Raw genomic sequence first — 19,107 nt, forward strand, 5'->3', positions numbered from 1 at the left:
TGCTGGAACTGATTTCCCACTGGAGTCTGGAGAAAGTGTGACAGTGCGCTGTGCGGGGGGAGGGAGTGTCACTGTGACTTGTATCAGTGGAGAAACATACGATACAAGTCCGGACTGTGAGTCTGGTGAGTTAAAGGCGGTGTTCTTCAGGGACTTGATAGTCAGTTTTAAATCCTCGCCCAACCCAAATAGCACCCCAAATTCCCCTACCCTATCTATAGATTAGGGGTTGCTCTGATATGATGTTCGGCAATCGGCATATAGACTTTAAAAACAGTTTCTTAACAAAGATATCATAGTAACGAAGGCCAAGCCCCAAGGTTGAACGCACACGTGTAGTCACAAAGATTGTAGAATGTTTTGTGATTGTTACGTTGTGTTGAGAGTCGTACAGAGATATTCTTTCGAATTATAAGTAAGAAGAAAGACTTGAAGTACAAAGTTTAATTAGTTAATGGCACTACTGCGGCGTGCCTGAGTGTATCAATTATGGACGTTGGCATTGGTTGTGGCCGCACCCACTCTCTCATGGTTTTGTTTTGCACTGGTTGGTTTGGCTGAAATATCACATGTTCCCAATGGCTGATATATAAATAAATATATATCGATCATTGTGTTAATATAACCGTTATTCTGACTTTGTAAACTTCATATTATCTCGAATTTTCTGTACACCAATGACACTGCGACTAAAGGAACTAATGACAAATATAACTATAACAAAGTAACAAAAATAGCCAATATTTCGGTACCGTCTGTACCGAAATATTGGCTATTTTTGTTATTTTGTTATTGTTATATTTGTCATTAGTTCCTTTAGTCGCAGTGTCATTGGTGTACAGAAAATTCGAGACGATATGAAATTAACAACGCCAAAACGTTCCTCGAGAGTGTGCCTCCACACCATATTCAATAACCGTTATTCTGAGAACTGTGCCCGCTCTCAGGCGAGTATTAACTTAGGGATTGTTCACATAATATGACGCAAGCCATTCTGTGGCCATGTTAAACTCCTCTTCCCCTCCCTCGGCCACTTTACACAAAGCTATTATGTGGTAATAAGCTTCTCCAAGCCCCTACCTCTAAACCGGCTTACTTATTATGTCTTCTAAACCGGCTTACTTATTATGTCTTCTAATTACATGACACTTGTAGTAATCTGTCACGTGACATAGCTATACGAGCGTCACGTGACAGGATTAAACAGGATTAAACATGAAATTACCAGAGAGAACACTAACGGACTCGTCTTGGCTGACATAAGGGTCTTGGCTGACATAAGGGTTGCCGCGAGGCCCAAAAGAGCGTGCTATTAGTATAAATATGTATTTTGTGATATGGTAGATTAGCCATCTGGTCAGTGCGTTGTGTAACTGTGTTAAAAGGAGGTCACTGATCGTTGGTTTGTTTCAAGCACTGGCCAATTTAAACCCAATGCACTCAGTACAGCCTAACATAGCTTTCTAACATCCATATATCGCCATTCGATTGGATTTTGACCGGGGAAATCCTGAAATAATAGCATCTTGTGCAGCTAGTTCTAATACACTTTTATGCAAATTTTGCTGATATGCCAACGAAATTAACTTGCTCGAAAATAAACAAACATGATTTTGGCCTATCTTTGGACCGAAAATTGGGTTTTAACCGGGTAAACTCAGTCTAATTAACTCAGGACCACTTTTAACGAATTCTACGGTCAAAAATACGGCCACGGAGTATCTGGAGTCCCTAGCGTATCGAGCAGGAACCCGTCTAACCCTAAATGGTGTCAAGACTCAAGAGAGTAAAATAATTATTACCTATTTAGTTCGCGTCGGCCAGGTGGTGTAGTGGTAACACGATCGCCTCCCAAGCGGAAGACCCGGGTTCAAATCCGGTCGGATGCAAGTCGGCCAGTTACCAAGCTGTGATTTGGTACAGCTTCGGCTTGTGATACACACTCTCTGGCTCGTAGTACTAACCCCCCTACAGCTAGTATAGTGCCTCGGGGCTACCGGACAATTGAACCCAATTTGGACTTTTTCTAGACAGGGTAGCTTGGGAAGATAATCTTAAACCCAATCAGTCTATCTTATTAACTTTGAGGGGTCGTTCACATATTACGTAATCATTTTTGGAACATTTTTACCTCCCTCCCCTCCGTAATCAGTTTTACACATAGCTATTGTGTCAAAATTACACTAGACTGTAATCATTCGGAAACCCCCCCCCCCCCCCTCATCTGATTACGTAATATGTGAACGATGTGGTATTTCCGATTTAGGTGCAGTTGTGATATGACCTGGGTTCAGTTGTCGTTTTGGGATTCAAGCTGATTGGTCACCCAATTAAGCTGATTGGGAGCCTGCTAACTGCGTGGGAACTAGGTTCAATTGGGTTCAGTTGTCGGTCACCCTGCCTCGGCACAGAGTGGCTTAGGGTTACTGAAAAGGAGATACGCACCTCAGGCCATCCCAACGTTCGGGAGAGACCTACCCTTGTATCTTGTTTTTGCATTTAATTGCGTTTTTGACACCACTTGAGGGTCCAAATTTTGGGCACCAAAATTCTTATTCCTTGGCCAGTTTTTTATTTGTTCATGCTGAAGACCATTAAAGCATTTGAATCAGTCAACAAAGTTTCAGTTTTATATCTTTTACGGTTTTTGCGGAACGTCGTGTTAAAGTTGATGCCGTAGTGTCCAGTAAAATGGTACGGATATATATATATATATCATGTATATATACATTATACCTACATATCGTCTCGCTTTATATATAGTATACATAAGATAGTGATATTTTGATCTCCAATAACACATGCTGCAGAAACCATCAAAATCATTGATCTGTCCTAGCTGATATTCTAATGGCTTTTTAACTAATGAATCATATCGACATAGCTACCCTTAGAAGCAACGGCCCCCGTACAGTTTTAACTAGTCTCGGCGCACTAATGATCCGTTCCTTTGGACACGTAAGCGGCGAAACGAATGACAACGGTCAGTAGAAAATGACAGCTCCGGGGCCCACAGTTACATGAGGCTGACTATCTTTTATTTTGTAATATTAGTTATCTCTTCTTGTCTATATTTTGACGAGTATAAATCAATAGGCCGTTTATATTATAAGTTTGAAGATCAGCATAATCACCTTACTAAATCGGTTCTTAGTACCCCATCTTCGTCTTGACAAGAAACTGTTGGGTCTTAAACAAATGGCAGCAAGTCTCCATATAACACGTGCGTTAATTTGAGCGCTAATTTTAACCAACCAGTAATAGTTAAACTAGTCTATAGGCGATATGAAAGGAACTTTCAGAACATGATCACATTTACATGGTCACATTTACAGGACTGTTAGAATTGTCTAAGGAAATGGTTAAGCACGTTACCAAATCATTCTTGTCGTATTGTATCTTATCTTGGTTATATGAGCCAGAAAGTCGGTAGCAACAATAATAATAATAATAACGCTTTATTTGTATACCGCTTAGGCCGTTAAAGCGACCAAAATCCCCAAAGTGGGGTTGATACTGGCCAACAAAGCGGTGCAGATAATTATAGCTTAGTATTCCCATTTCTATTCAAATTCAAATTTATAAATTGTAGATAGTACAGTTAGCTGACGGGTTGTTTTTATTACTCTTTATCACAGAGCTCAGTTATTACGGCCGGCGAGGTTGTACCACCCTATAGTATTTAAAGAATGTTCCGATCCGGATATTACACACCCAATAGCATATTTGTCTGAAATATTATTGGCTTATGATTTTGTCCATTAAAAAATACATTTTTTATTAATTGTATTACTGTTGACATGCAGGTATAAGATGGTATTGATATTAATTATCAAACTGACAATAAGTTTGATTATGATGGTACAGCTTTCCCTCGCAAATGTTTTCGGTAAGAAAATTCATAGAATTTTATGAATTATATTTAATGAAAGCACCTAACCCCTTAAATCAGTGAACTAATTCAAATCTGGGGCCATCTACAAAAAACTATAATAGTATTTTTTTTAAAAAAAGTTTTAACTTTTGCTATAACCTTTCATGGCTTTTCTAATTGTATTTGTGTCGTTATCCATAAATAATAAATATGCCAATAAAAATCTTCATTTAAGCGACGAACTAATTAACTATTTACACTAACAGTGCCGAGTGGTGTGGATTGGATACCTTTCTCAGTTTCGGAACCAGCCATCGTCCCCACCGACTTCTCAAACTTGGCCGTGGAGCGGTTCTACGTCAGGCTCCCTTGCGAAACATCCGTCTATTTCAAGCTCTTCATCCGAGATGATCAGGATAAAGCGAACGGCCACATTGAGCTTAACTCAAAGGTTTCCCGGCTAGCACTCTTTTTCAGTTTTTTTGGGCCAGCTTGGTTTGTTTTTACGGTTTTGGGAAAAGCGTCGTTTCATTCGCCTCTATTCTCCACTAGGTAAGAGGAAACGTTTACTGTAATGGTGCTGGCGCTAAGAAGTACTACGGTGGAGAGAGAACTTGGTTTAACATGGACGACGGTGCTATGAAATGTGAATCTAACGGGGTAAACATCATCATTGTGTGAGTACAAGTTTTGCTATAGCTGCTTTATATTTTTAACATACTTTTAGTATCCATAATCGATATGAGCGGAATACTTATACATAAAACTAATTGCTATAACCTTTCATGGCTTTTCTAATTGTATTTGTGTCGTTATCCATAAATAATAAATATGCCAATAAAAATCTTCATTTAAGCGACGAACTAATTAAATATTTACACTAACAGTGCCGAGTGGTGTGGATTGGATACCTTTCTCAGTTTCGGAACCAGCCATCGTCCCCACCGACTTCTCAAACTTAGCCGTGGAGCGGTTCTACGTCAGGCTCCCTTGCGAAACATCCGTCTATTTCAAGCTCTTCATCCGAGATGATCAGGATAAAGCGAACGGCCACATTGAGCTTAACTCAAAGGTTTCCCGGCTAGCACTCTTTTTCAGTTTTTTTGGGCCAGCTTGGTTTGTTTTTACGGTTTTGGGAAAAGCGTCGTTTCATTCGCCTCTATTCTCCACTAGGTAAGAGGAAACGTTTACTGTAATGGTGCTGGCGCTAAGAAGTACTACGGTGGAGAGAGAACTTGGTTTAACATGGACGACGGTGCTATGAAATGTGAATCTAACGGGGTAAACATCATCATTGTGTGAGTACAAGTTTTGCTATAGCTGCTTTATATTTTTAACATACTTTTAGTATCCATAATCGATATGAGCGGAATACGCCTGAAAACAATAGCTCGTTTCATTGTGTCACCACGTAGCGGGTACCAGGTAATCATATCTAATTAATTACGATAATCATATCTAATTAATTACGATAATCATATGTAATTAATCACGATAATCAGGATGGAGAAAACAGTCGATAGGATCACCATCATGAACAAGGGACAAGTTTTGTACGATCAGGCTTTCACTGATAACGACGCATTCTGTCGGAAACCTACAAAATCTATCAAAACACAAGTTTGGTACTACGGAGGATCATTGGATCTCGGTGTCTTCGACAATTCAACTCCTCGTAAGTTCAGAGACAAAACAGATTAAAGTTCATTGTGTCGCTCCAATAACTTTCACACGGCCGCGTTATCATCACAATATCATTATCCTGATTATCCCCCAGGAGAGAAATGTGCCAAGTATCCGGACCACTGGAAAGTGCTCTTTGCTGGAACTGATTTCCCACTGGAGTCTGGAGAAAGTGTGACAGTGCGCTGTGCGGGGGGAGGGAGTGTCACTGTGACTTGTATCAGTGGAGAAACATACGATACAAGTCCGGACTGTGAGTCTGGTGAGTTAAAGGCGGTGTTCTTCAGGGACTTGAAGCTGCAGTTTTAAATCCTCGCCCAACCCAAATAGCACCCCAAATTCCCCTACCCTAGTCTATAGATTAGGGGTTGCTCTGATATGAGGCTCCGCATATAGACTTTAAAAACAGTTTCTTAACAAAGATATCGTAACGATGGTGGAACGCACACGTGCACTCACAAAGATTGTTGGATGTTTTGTGATTGTTACGTTGTGTTGAGCTTGTTTTACATAAAAATCGGCTTTATCTTCGGTTAGGATGGTTATTTTTTGATGCGATAAAAACTGTCTATCAAAAAAAATTAACTCCCTTTCTGTGACCACAGGCTTTCAAGTATGACATATAAATAAGTTAATAAATAACAAGTAAAATGAATTTATACACAGTAGTATATTAATATATTCGTATAATTTAATTTAATGATTAACATGTGATCATAAGTTATCGGATATCATGTTTATAATGAATGTCTGGTAGTGTCATTACACATGTTCCACGTGACCTGTCCAATACACAGAAATTATCGGGGAAAATGTCTTATTTATTCGTAGGCATTACCACGGGTAGAGCGCGGGGTACACAGAATTCTATTTGACGGCTTGGCGTTGGAAGAGAGGTGAGACCTGGCATATTCTATTAATAGAACTATCTTACAAGTCAAGCGGAAACTCGTGAGCTTGTGTTTCGGGTAAATACCAGGGAATTAGCCACAATGTATGTTGTTTTGGCAGAAGATTTGATAAAATCGATAGCAACAATCGAATAGAAGAGCTGTTGTTATGACAGAATATGAGCATTGAAACGTCACATAGAATTACGTGGGATCTGAAAGGCTCGGGTCGCGTCTAATTTCTAGAAACATAGGACAGAAACGCGCGTGGCGAATATTACGTCGCTCCGATACCAGATGTTCAGACATAGCGCGTTCCATGATTCATGAAAATCCGCCTCGATCTGTCCCATCGGATTACGTGTTACCAGTAATCGGTTAGAATTACATCACTATTCAAGATTTATATAGATGTATATAAGGGACTGAATATGGTAAATAAATACAAAACGTCGGTTCACAGAAAAAATTCTCATAGGTAGACAAAAGTTACAGGTTTATCTGAACTAGGTAGAAATGATCTCGTGTCACCATGGAATTTTCAATATGCAGCAAATAGCCGATGACATGCACATGTCCTTACTGAATGTAAATAGTTTCTTATGTTATGTTATGAGTGTTTGATGAAAACATCATTCATTGTGCACGGGAATTTCTAAATCCGTCTGTTTGAAATTTTAATGCAGTACAAAAGATGACTGTCTGTATGATTTTTGCAAGCATCCAATTTGATACAATTTCGATTTTATTAATTTGATCAACAGTACTAAATAGTAATCATGCACGAAGCAGACTTAGCAGTCTTCGCCAAGCCTGAATTATGACGATAACGCAATATCGCCTTTATCAACAGTACATAAACCACCTGTTTGCATTTAACAGTACAGTCTAAAGTTTTACTGTCTCCATATTTCGTTACTGAATACATACAACAACCTTAAAAGTTCAGTAGTATACACCCATCTTATGTACTTTACACTGTACTTATTAAAAGTACGTCGCAATGAATTAGATTGTACTGTAAAGTTGGGTAAAATAAACATGTAAAGTGTGGAATGTAGTGTGGAATGTAGGCCACTAACCACATTAACCACAGTAATATGCAGACAACATGCCACGTTCACAAGGACACGTCCTTTAGATCCTAACCTTTATACTAGGTTGCTATAAACCTTAATTTTAAAGTTTTACACTTACTAAGTTGATTTTATTGTAGAACCTACTACTGGTAGTTGCAACTAGTTTATAACTGAAAGTACCGGTAAAACAAACATGTAAGTATACATCAGCCGTTACATGGTGTAAACTGTAATTTAACTATTTTCACAACTACAATTAAATACATTTATTGAGTACCATGTACGTTTAGACTAGGTGTCCACACCCTGGCTCCATAATGTGAAGAATTCTAGATGAAATTACCAGTATAATAATACTATGACAATATGTAGCGTGTACTTTAACATAACTTGGTTTATTTTTCAAGATTATATATGTAATATTATGTGACCTGATAAGAAAATAACTTAATATGCAGCACCTGGTGAGAGTTCTATTCCACAGGTGCAACAAATTTCCTTCCAGTTTCTCAGAAATGATACCATTTCTGTGGCCAACTAGCCAAGCTCATAAAACGCAACACTTAGATGGACAACGATTAGAGGTGACAAAGTTATCCAAGTTTACATAGACTGGTGTGAACAGCTGAGTCATTTATGTGAGAATTCAGAGTAATAAATTTCATACAAAAAGGAATCAAGACCACCCCCCCGGCCAAGGTACATAGGAAGGGGAATCGGGAGGGAGAAACGTACCCGCGAGTAACTTTGAAAGCTAGGTAGAAGGGGGGGGGGGGGGCCGGGGGGGGGGGGGGGGTATTCCAGGATAGAGTGTAACAATACACTTGATGCACATTATAGGAATTCCTTATAAACAAATAAACTTATTAAAACGTTTAACTGTTTGATGTTCGTTACCTGTTTAACGTTATAACCAGCTTTTGCACTAGTTTCTATAAACATTACGTTAAGATCTTGGGACTTCTTTTCCCCTTCGTCAATTGGAACTTGTCTGAAAACACGAACATTACAATAATATATTATCATTTTCAAAAACCATGAAGTAATAACCTGAATGGATAGAGAAAATCAATTTACTCGCCTGATAGAGAGAACTACATGATATGCAGTGATGTAATAGTCACCCAATACCCATAATAAGTTGTATACAAGTCATATTACAGTACTTAAAGTATATAAATAGTTGTAAACCACAGACAGTTTTCATTTTACCATTTTAGGAGATCTTACAGCATGGTTATATGATTACTATAAACGATAATACAGTCTAAAGTAATTACAACACTATAGATCTATCATATTTATCGCTGTGTAATCAGGGACAAGCTTGAAATTGACTGGAGGCTGGGATTTGTGGTCCCCTAGCATATAATATATAATATATATCTATTATATATAAATATAATATATATATACAATATATAATAGTTCAAACCTGTGTTTCATTGGTTAATGTTTTAAGAAATCCTATATATTAATACTGCACTATTTTGTACTGTACATATATTGGTATTTGTAAAGGGTTTCCATGTGAGTACACCATAAATGGGTTAATAAAGTCTTTAAGAAAGCTAAAGGACTGAGATATTTTACTTATACATAAAACTAATAAAAACATTAGTTACTTATATATATATATACATTGATATATAAAATACAGACTACAGGCTGTACATTCGTTACTTATATTTTAAACTATCAAATACAGACTACAGATTATACATTAGATACAGTTAGGGTGACAAGACTGTTCTCTAAATTTTAACCATAGATTGATTTAAGAGGATTTCGTTAACCCCCTAAGTAAATGAGAGGGTGAAAAAAACAGTTAAACTTTTTCACTGAAACAAAAACTCTTAATGAAACTCTTTTCTAACAGTTTGCGTCCTTGAATTTAGAGGTAAAGCTAAGAAATTTAAACATAAAATTTGGCAAGTTTCCATAAACGATATTTTATGATCGGCGCCAATAATCGCTTATTGAGCGCTTTTTCGGCGCTTTTTTTTAAAAAAACCGTTTACAATCGCTTTTTTTACGATTATAAACGGTTCAAAAAAAATCGCTTATAATCGACTATAATTGATGTCATAATTCATTAGTCGATTATAAGCGATTTTTTTTGAACCGTTTATAATCGTAAAAAAAGCGATTGTAAACGGTTTTTAAAAAAAAAAGCGCCGAAAAAGCGCTCAATAAGCGATTATTGGCGCCGATCATAAAATATCGTTTATGGAAACTTGCCTAAAATTTGTTAAAACAGAAGAGCCACAACTGAGATGTATAATGTAAAGAAGTACTCTTACCCCTTCTAGATTTCATCTCACGAGATATGACAACCCCCCTTCCCCCTCCCTCCCCCCCTGATGTTAAACCCAAAAAGTTATAATCAGGACTACTGGAAAAAAGAAGCTTACTGGCGAGTAGAGTTGAAACGTAACTTTAACTTAGCCCACTCCATGATCAATCAAAACATCTTTAAATTGAGCAAGATAAGACTAGGGAGTAACAGTACGTAATCAGATGTGTGGTGGGAACTCTCTTTGTTTTTAGAGTTACAATTAATAAAGTTACACAGCATTATGCAAAATTAATCTTTACAAAGGTTGCTCTTCAAAAAAACAGATGTTTTCACCGCCGTGAAAGATAAAATGATAACATCATGGAATTAACGTATACATTTCTTTGTTCAATGTCCATTCACCGTAACGTTTCTGGTTTCATTTATTTGATCATCTGCGGCACTCTGATGTTTCCGATCGCGATTTATCGGACAGTAAATAGAATTCTTTATAGGGGGGGGGGGGGGGGGGGGGAGGGGGACATGTCCGCCAATGTCTTGTCCTTTTTAGATTCTATGAGACAACGGACGTGTTTTTTGGGACATTAGCGAACATTGGCGGACAAATATTATGAAAATTTTTTGCGCATATTTTGCGCAATCGGAAGGAGCCTATTTTAAAAAGAGCTTATGATTATATTCATAACATATCGAGGCTTCTCCTTTGCGATCAATCTCGGAAAGCATGCCTCCGGATAGCATGCAATCCGAGCTTGGAAGCGAAGAGCCTGCCTTCAGAGACCGAAACGTATTTTCTGAGTGTTTTCGAATGTTTTTCTATAAATCACTTTTGTTTACGTTTCATGTTACCCTGATTATTATGAGCCGAAAATATTTGTTTAGTTTTTCGAAGTCCGCACTCACCCCTCGATAAACGATTTTGGACTCCAAGGTTCCCCCTTGTAATGCAATCTCGAAATGCAAGCCTCTAGTCTTCTATGGAATAGGAGCTCGGAAGCGGGGGCCCTGCCTTTAGAGATAAGTTTCGAGAATGACTCGGACCGAAAACTTTTTACCAAGTCAAAATTGTTTCCAAAGTTTTTCTGGAAACTACTATTGTTTACGTTTCATGCTACCCTGATTAATATGATTACATAAACATAATTTTTCAACGTTTTTGAGTCAACTTTTGACGAAAAATATGCATTTCAGGATATATAGGAAATACATTTTTAAAGAAATATCCGGCTAAATGTCCCCCCCCCCCCCCCCCCCCCCATTTAACGTGGTTGGCAGCAGTGCGCTTATTTTATTAGTTACTTGACTGACGTGTTGGTGTGATATTGAAATAATTAGTTAACGAGCTACGGACAGGACCTCAACTCACAACAGGTGAAAATAATGTGATCATGTAGGTGGATATATACGATCAAATGTAAAATCAAATTTGTTCAGTAAAATCTAAACTCGAGTAAATAAAATATTATTATCAACATCATTCTACTTTACACCAGCCTGGAGCAGTTACAAAGTGCGTCCTAACATAGACCCCCCGTCCTAACGTAGACCCCCCCCCCCCCGTCCTAACGTAGACTGGATACAGTTCAGTTTCTAGAAGCTGCTGCATGATCTCATGCCCAATAAAACAGCTTAAAACCGGCCTCACCAGATTTTTTCATTGAGCCTGGCCTATTATAAGTGGCCTAAGAACTTGGGCCATTTGAAATTTGAAATCTTTCGCCAAAGATTGCCATACCTGATACCTCTTACTCAATAGTATTTATATATTTTATTTAACGCATGCAATTGTAAGAAAGTACGGGTATATGGCCCCCAGAATATAGGTGGCCCCCAAAATATAGGTCATGTTAGTGGATACAGTTCTAACCAAGATAAGCGATACTAATGGGATCTGTTACTGCTAGGTTGGAGTAAAACATGTAACTAATGTTTCTGGATAAAAATTTTGGACCTACATGAGGTATTTTGGTATATTTGGTCATGACAGCGAAAGATTTAAACGATGTTGTCATATTCTAGAGGGGTAAATATGGCGAAAAATTGTCATGACAAAAATCTGTCCAACACATGCCATTAAGACTACTGGTATGAGTATATAAGTATTATTTTAAGCTATCTTTTCATCGAGACATCTGCAAACTGACAATTTGGAAAAAAGTTATGGCCACCACAATTTTACGGGCCCCCAGAATATAGGTCTATACGACCCCCAGAATATAGGTTGGTCAAAAACCCTGAACATGCCCAAAACCATGCTTTGGGATGCTCTACTTGTAGCTACTAGTCTCCTGAACCCACATATCAAGTTTTATCAAAATTGGATAAAAATTGGCCGAGTTATGGGATAAAAACAAAAACCATATGCCCATATTTGGGCATACGCACCAAATTTGATCGATTTTGGTCCATAAATTGGTCAAATATCAATATTTTTGAATGAAACCAACTTTATATGGAAGGTAAGCATATATTATACATTCTCTATGATTATCAGCTCAATATCTACCTAACTGTGGATTCTGTGTTCAAATAATCGCAAAATATGAACAAAATCGCCCATATCTCAAACTGACTTCGCTCAAAACAATAGAACTCAATAGGGTTTCAATATTTTCACATGAAATTTTCAGAATCAACGTAGAATTGTCTCATGACCTTAAGTTTTGGGACAGAATTTTGAGTTAGGCCTTTAAAAAAATTTGGCGGCCAAAAATGTCTGATTTACAGTCATTGAGGTGCACATTGTATTGATACAGATAAAACAGCCCCCCTCAATCATATCTAGGGACACTCCTTCAATCTTATTTAAGTATTTAGTTAAGATCCCTACTAAATGAGTGCATGAAAGCTTTTTAACTAGTAAAATTAAAGATTTTACTCATTACGGGTATATGGCCCCCAGAATATAGGTTTAAAAAAAAAAATAGCGACCAAGATTCTGCATTTTCTCTGTCACCCTGAGCATTAAGGAATGTGGGGTAGTGATGAGAAACAGTTAAAGAACATATGCTGAAGAGATGGCATCATCAAAATGTATGAAGGTGGAGTATTTGAGGACGATTTTTGCATACCTATATTCTGGGGGCCGTAGTTTTTGATTTTTTGCTATTAAGTATACTTTAAACCATTTCAATTTAGTATCTGGAGCCATTGGCATCATCAATACAGTCTCAGCAACATATTCTGACTGTATATAACTGTCTGTGACAATTTTAGAACAACTTAGGAACAGATGTTTGGACCTATATTCTGGGGGCCCTGTTAAAAAATGGTATTTTTACAGGTGAAAAAAAAGTACACTTAAAAACCTAATAATTATTTTCAACTACCCAAGAAACATTTAAAGGGTTATTATGTACATATTTACAGCCCTAAACATGCTTAGAAGTAGTTTTAACACCTGTTTCTAAGTGCTCAAAAAACGACCTATATTCTGGGGGTCATATACCCGTACTCTTTGATAATATGCAATAATCCTTCAATAAACGTAGATTAAGGAAAGTAGACTGACCGTTTATCGGCGAGATCTGTTTTATTGCCCACCAACATAATGATAACATCGTGTCCACGTTCTGTCCTCACGTCGTCAATCCACTTGTTGACTTGTTGAAATGAACTTGCATCTGAGTTTAGGAGGTTATTATTGGAGTTTTTTCTCTTGATGGAGGCATGTGGCTTGTATTTTAACAGATAAAACTTGTGTTTAATATTGAATAGCTCCAGCAAGGGCTGCTCGTAATGAGGCACAGTGTATAATGTGTATAAGTTACATAATTTATTCCTAATAATAATACATTTAAATAATGCATAATAATGTATAATACATCATATAGTCGTAATAAAAATGTATATATAATACATGATTCCTATACTATTATATTGTATACTCAGTACTCACTAGTGATATCATATACGACGACAGCAACAGTAGAGTCCCGAATATAAGATGGGATAAGACTCCTGAATCTCTCCTGTCCCGCCGTGTCCCACAACTGTAGTCTTACTGTTCGGTCTTCCAGGTACATCGTCTTAGACAGAAAGTCAATACCAATCGTAGCCTGCCGATATAATGGTATTCAATAGATGTGGCTTCTGGTCATAATTTGTGGGACCATGGTGTGTTAGTTGTGACAAATAAAAGGAATATAATATATATATATAAGTTTAATGTTTTACTTTATTTATTTATTTATTAAAGAATTTGTTTAAATTTAATTGATCCTCGATATCGACTTGTCGAATTCTATGAATGCTGCCACTTTGTAATAATCCGAGTCTAGTTATCTATAAGATGGCTAACTGCAAATCTGTCCTTTGGGTACGCGTACGGATAGGTATCCAGTGACCACAAGGCACAAGTATAGAAGAAGTAAGTTCTACATAACCTGGATGGACATGACAACATAATGATATCATCACACAACAATAGCATAACAATATGTACAGCATAATATATCATACACTAGATAAAGTACAAGCGGTCTGGCTGTTACAAATCTAATTCGGTACTTAATTTGATGAGACGCTCTGATAAAATATTTAAACGATTTTCGAGCAAGCTGATCAGATTTTAAAACAGAAAAACTTGGTTTTGCGTACCTGATAAGTGGTGTCAAAGCTGTCGTACATAAACCTTGTTATTAGAGAGGTTTTTCCAACTGAAATTAAGTTGAATCGTATATTAATTTACATATTATATTAATAAGACATTATTATCAAACACGTAAAGATATCTATCAATAAGGTAACAAATTATTCAAAATCAATATTATGATATACACCAGTCCGAGCATAATGTTACATTTTGTAAGCGACATGCTTTTCAGTCAAAAACTTAATATCTTAATTCTTAATCTAGTAATCAAACATACCACTCTGTTCGCCGAGGAAGACAACTTTGAATTTTCGGAGTGGATTACTGTATTCAGCCATCTCATTACACCTAAATATAACAAACATGTTATTGTCAATGTTTTATGATTTTCTACCACTTTTGAACAAGTATAGGATATTAGTTAGGACTGGAGAACATAGGGTCAAATATTATAAAATTTTAAGTGATGTTTGAGGCTTACATTTGCATATTTTGTTGGATCATGGTTTAAGACAAAGGGAGGATTTTAACAAACATTTTAATGTGTCAATTATTGATAATTCTAGCCCTAAAACTTTGAAAGTCCGTGAACATAAATATACTCCTAACATCTTAATTTTAACTTTATATCTGTTTTAAGAGTTTTCAGATTTTTAAAGGAATTTTGGGGTTTACCAACTTTTTACAATTTTTAGGCTGATGTCACTGAAGATGACGCCTTGCAACATGCATCTTTCGTGGTACTCTGGAATAGAAAACATCATCAAGTGCTTCAACAACATTGATCCTAGAGCATATGCAAGGAACTATTCGTTTCTACTCAATGCAACTGCGTTAGGAAAACAAATTTTTTAGGAAAACAAATTTAAATTTTGGTATTTATTAATAACAATCAAAACATATCATATCATCAAAATAAAGCCGCGCGTTGGTTGACTGCCTCAGTAAGGTGAATAATATAAGCTCGAAGGTGCCCTGCGCATTTACAGAACCACATGCGGCGATCACATGATCATGAGGACCTGTGAGCGCCAAATTTAATTTAAAGTTTTTAGAAATCATACATCACTACGAGTTACTCATGCTTTTTTAATTTTCATAGGAGTGTAGATTGTCAGGTATTTCATTCATTCATACTTAGTCGGTTTAAAGCTGTTATATTTATGTTTAGAACTCACTATTGTTTAAACTATGAAAGCAGAACGTAGGTAATGGACAATATACCGACGACAATACCAAGGACCCGAGTGCCTCAATGACTTTTCCGGATCCGTTTTTACCGAGGGCTTATCCACCAGTTACTCATGCTGCATGTATAGTCTGATAATATTTATTTGTTTTATTCTATAACAAGCATTCTGTAAATTGGAGTGTCGTATTTATTATAAAAGAGCCAGCCAACCTCCGCATTATAATCTTTTGTGAGCCAAGTTCGTTTATAAAATCTTATCATATAATAAAATTGATCCAATAATCTTAGATGAACGGTATATAATATATCATAGCTCATCGTTATTAAAATCCGAATGGATGAATTAATCAAGTAATGTTCCCTTTCAACACAACTAAACAACAAACAAATGCTTGCTCACCAGTGGTGACGCAATCGTAGGGGCATGCAGTTATTTCGGATAACTCTCACCCCGACGACAGCGTCGAAAAATAATCAAATTATGCATTTGCGCCATACTGGACACATTTTATATTTAATATTCTACAGTTTGTAGAAATTAGTGTTATCTACTGCAGTAAGCTTAACTGGCGAGCAAGCATCGTCCCACTCGGCCGGGACGAAAATACCGAGTCCAATCACAGAAAGTTAACCATAAACTAATGATAAATATAAGAGCTCGGACATCGACAAAAATCACACACTCCAGACAACGGGGGAAGAGAGGAAAGGAAGCTGCTGGGCTCAACAAATTTTGATAATTGTAAACAAATTTGTTCTTGTGCCCTATAATAATTTGGTATTGAGGTATGACCCTGTACTGTGCGTGATGGCGAAAGTGAAAGTGAATGTGAATCTATAATGCGAACGAAGTGAGTTGTGGCCAAAAGATTCTTCAATTTTAAAATAACCAAGTCAAAGGACTCTGTTTTAAAACACAAGCTCATTCTTATCGAAGTTTAATTCTGTCCATTCTAATTCTTCGTACCTGGACTGTATCTTGAGTAGCTCACTTTTCAGTGTTACTTTAACTAAGTTTGTTGACTTAGTAAAGCTTATCAAACTGTCAATTTTTCGACAGTTGTTCCACATTTTTGTTGATTGATAAATGAAAGAGGAGGATGGGTTCGGGGTGATGAACTGGTCTGAACGTCTTTGTGATGATGATCTGTGGAGTAAAGATAGGAGTGAGATTGGAGATTCTAATCTGACAATTTTGAACAGTTCTAATAGACATGTGTATTTGTACAGGTTGTGGACGGTAAGAAGGCCGTTCTTGTTAAACAACGGCTTTGTATGCTCTTTTTTAAAGAATTCCCTTCCTAGGATTTGTTCATCTATACAACGTGTTCTGGCACATGTTCTAAACTTATCTAGATATGCTTCAAGGTCACCAAATAGTATTCTGATACATTTTTTCTGAGTGATGAAGATAGGTTGAAGCATATTGTTACTCGACCCACCCCATACCGATATTCCAAATCTTAGGTGAGACTCAAATAACGTGTGGTACAATTCTTTATGGTGTTTTTTCGGGATAACATGTCGTATTCTACTGAGTCTTCCGATCTCACATCTAAGTTTCGAGTTGAGGGCTCTTATTTGAACATCCCATTTTAGCTTTTCGTCAATAATAACACCTAAAAACTTGGTCTCTTTACAGAGTGCAGACGCTTCCAGGCCAGACGAGCGGGTTAATAACTTTCAAAAGCTGTTTACAGACTCCTGGAGATCAAAGATTAACGAGAGCAGGAAACTCACTTTCTACAAGGACGTCAAAACAGTCTTTGCATGGGAGCCTTACCTCGATTATGCAAGAACTCTCGATGACAGAAGATCAACAGCTCAAATAAGGTGCAGTTCACACAGACTCAGCATAGAAATTGGGAGATACAACAACACAGAGAGCAGAACTTGCACCTTTTGTGAACTGAAAGGATCAACCGGGATCATAGAGGATGAAACACACTTTCTCACTTCCTGCCCTCAAGGGAAGGCTATCAGAGACAAGTTTACCAGAGCTAGTAAAAGCTTGGGAAACAGCAATGACAACGGACTGACCAACATTGTCAACACTCTCTCTCGTACCCAAGATCTTTAGGGTAACCTTAACGAGCAGGATGTGAACTTGATTAGACTTTCATGCTCAACCATCAGAGAAATGTACAGTCTATAACAACAACAGACCTGTGAAGCTGCCATGGGACACATCCTCATTGAAGCGCATGAGAAAGAACAAAGATAAAGCATGGACTGCATTTGATATTGAACCTTCTAGTGTTAATCTTAGTCATGAAAGTAGTAAACAGCTCATATATGAGAATGATGAAGTGAAAGCAAAGATAAGATATGAGAAGAAGATAACTTCCAATTTAAAGATCAATTGTAAATCATTTTATTCTTATTTGAGAAATAAGAGAAAGGTTAAAGCTTCGGTACCAAGTTTAGATAAGGAAGACGGTACAAGGACAACTAGTGCAGGGGAGTCTGCAGAGGTACTTGCAAGTGCCTTTAGTTCGATGTTTGTTAATGAGCCACTCGGCCCATTACCTAGAAGTTTTAGTAAGAATACTAATAGTATATCTGATATTGTTATTACCTGTGATAAGGTTAAAAAGGAACTATTAAAGCTTAATATTTTTAAAAGCACTGGCCCAGATGGGCATCATCCAAAGCTGCTTAAGTCCCTAGCTGGAGATGCTAGTTTTGTAACAGCTCTTACTAAATTATTTAGTGCCTGTAGTGATACTGGAAATCTTCCGGAGGTATGGAAGTCGGCATCTGTAGTTGCACTTTTTAAAAAGGGCTCTAAGTCTGACCCTCTTAACTATAGACCAGTTTCTCTTACTTGTATTCTTTGTAAAGTTTATGAACAGTTTGTTAGATCCCATGTGTTAGAATTTTTAGAAGACCGTATTTCAAAGGACCAACATGGGTTTGTTAAAGGAAAATCTTGTTTGTCAAATCTTTTGGAGACTTTCGACACTATACTTAATTTAATAGATGAAGGTGCTCCTGTGGACTTATTTTATTTTGATTTTAGTAAAGCTTTCGATTCTGTTCCCCATTATCGCTTGATTAACAAGCTAGAGAGTCTAGGGATAACTGGTAAAGTTTTAGATGTAATTACAGATTTTATCTCAAATAGAACTATGAGAGTGTGTGTAGAAGGTGAAACTTCAGAGTGGAAGATTGTATGGTCAGGAGTTCCCCAGGGATCAGTCCTTGGACCATTACTATTTGTGTTATTTATTAATGATTTACCAGATAACATTAAAAGTAAAGTTAAAATATTTGCTGATGATCTTAAGCTTATAGCTAATGCCTCCGAGCATGAAATTATAGTTAATGATCTGAATGAACTAGAGATGTGGGAGAGTAAATGGCTTTTAAAGTTTAATCCTACTAAATGTTCAGTAATGCATTTAGATGTTAACGATAACCCAAGATCAAGTTATTCTCTTAATGGAGTTACATTGGCAGAATCTGTACAGGAAAAAGACTTGGGAGTTATAAC

The 19,107-nt window shown here is 37.0% G+C and overlaps 1 protein-coding gene across 1 annotated transcript in view; it reads right to left on the reverse strand.

Moving 5' to 3' along the window:
- LOC134816365 (ras-related protein Rab-6A-like) overlaps positions 1 to 19,107 on the reverse strand; it is a 41,105-nt gene that overhangs the window by 5,566 nt on the left and 16,432 nt on the right. The window contains exons 2-6 of the mRNA XM_063825179.1: positions 14,697 to 14,767; positions 14,425 to 14,483; positions 13,724 to 13,883; positions 13,337 to 13,448; positions 8,424 to 8,517 (exon numbers count right to left, since the gene is read on the reverse strand). Coding sequence (XP_063681249.1) covers positions 8,424 to 8,517; positions 13,337 to 13,448; positions 13,724 to 13,883; positions 14,425 to 14,483; positions 14,697 to 14,757 — 486 coding nt within the window. The 5' untranslated portion in view covers positions 14,758 to 14,767. The remainder of the gene's footprint in view (positions 1 to 8,423; positions 8,518 to 13,336; positions 13,449 to 13,723; positions 13,884 to 14,424; positions 14,484 to 14,696; positions 14,768 to 19,107) is intronic.

This window comes from Bolinopsis microptera, chromosome 6 (genome assembly GCF_026151205.1).
Source record: "Bolinopsis microptera isolate Bmic1 chromosome 6, MBARI_Bmic_1.0, whole genome shotgun sequence".
NCBI classification, from domain to species: Eukaryota; Metazoa; Ctenophora; class Tentaculata; order Lobata; family Bolinopsidae; genus Bolinopsis; species Bolinopsis microptera.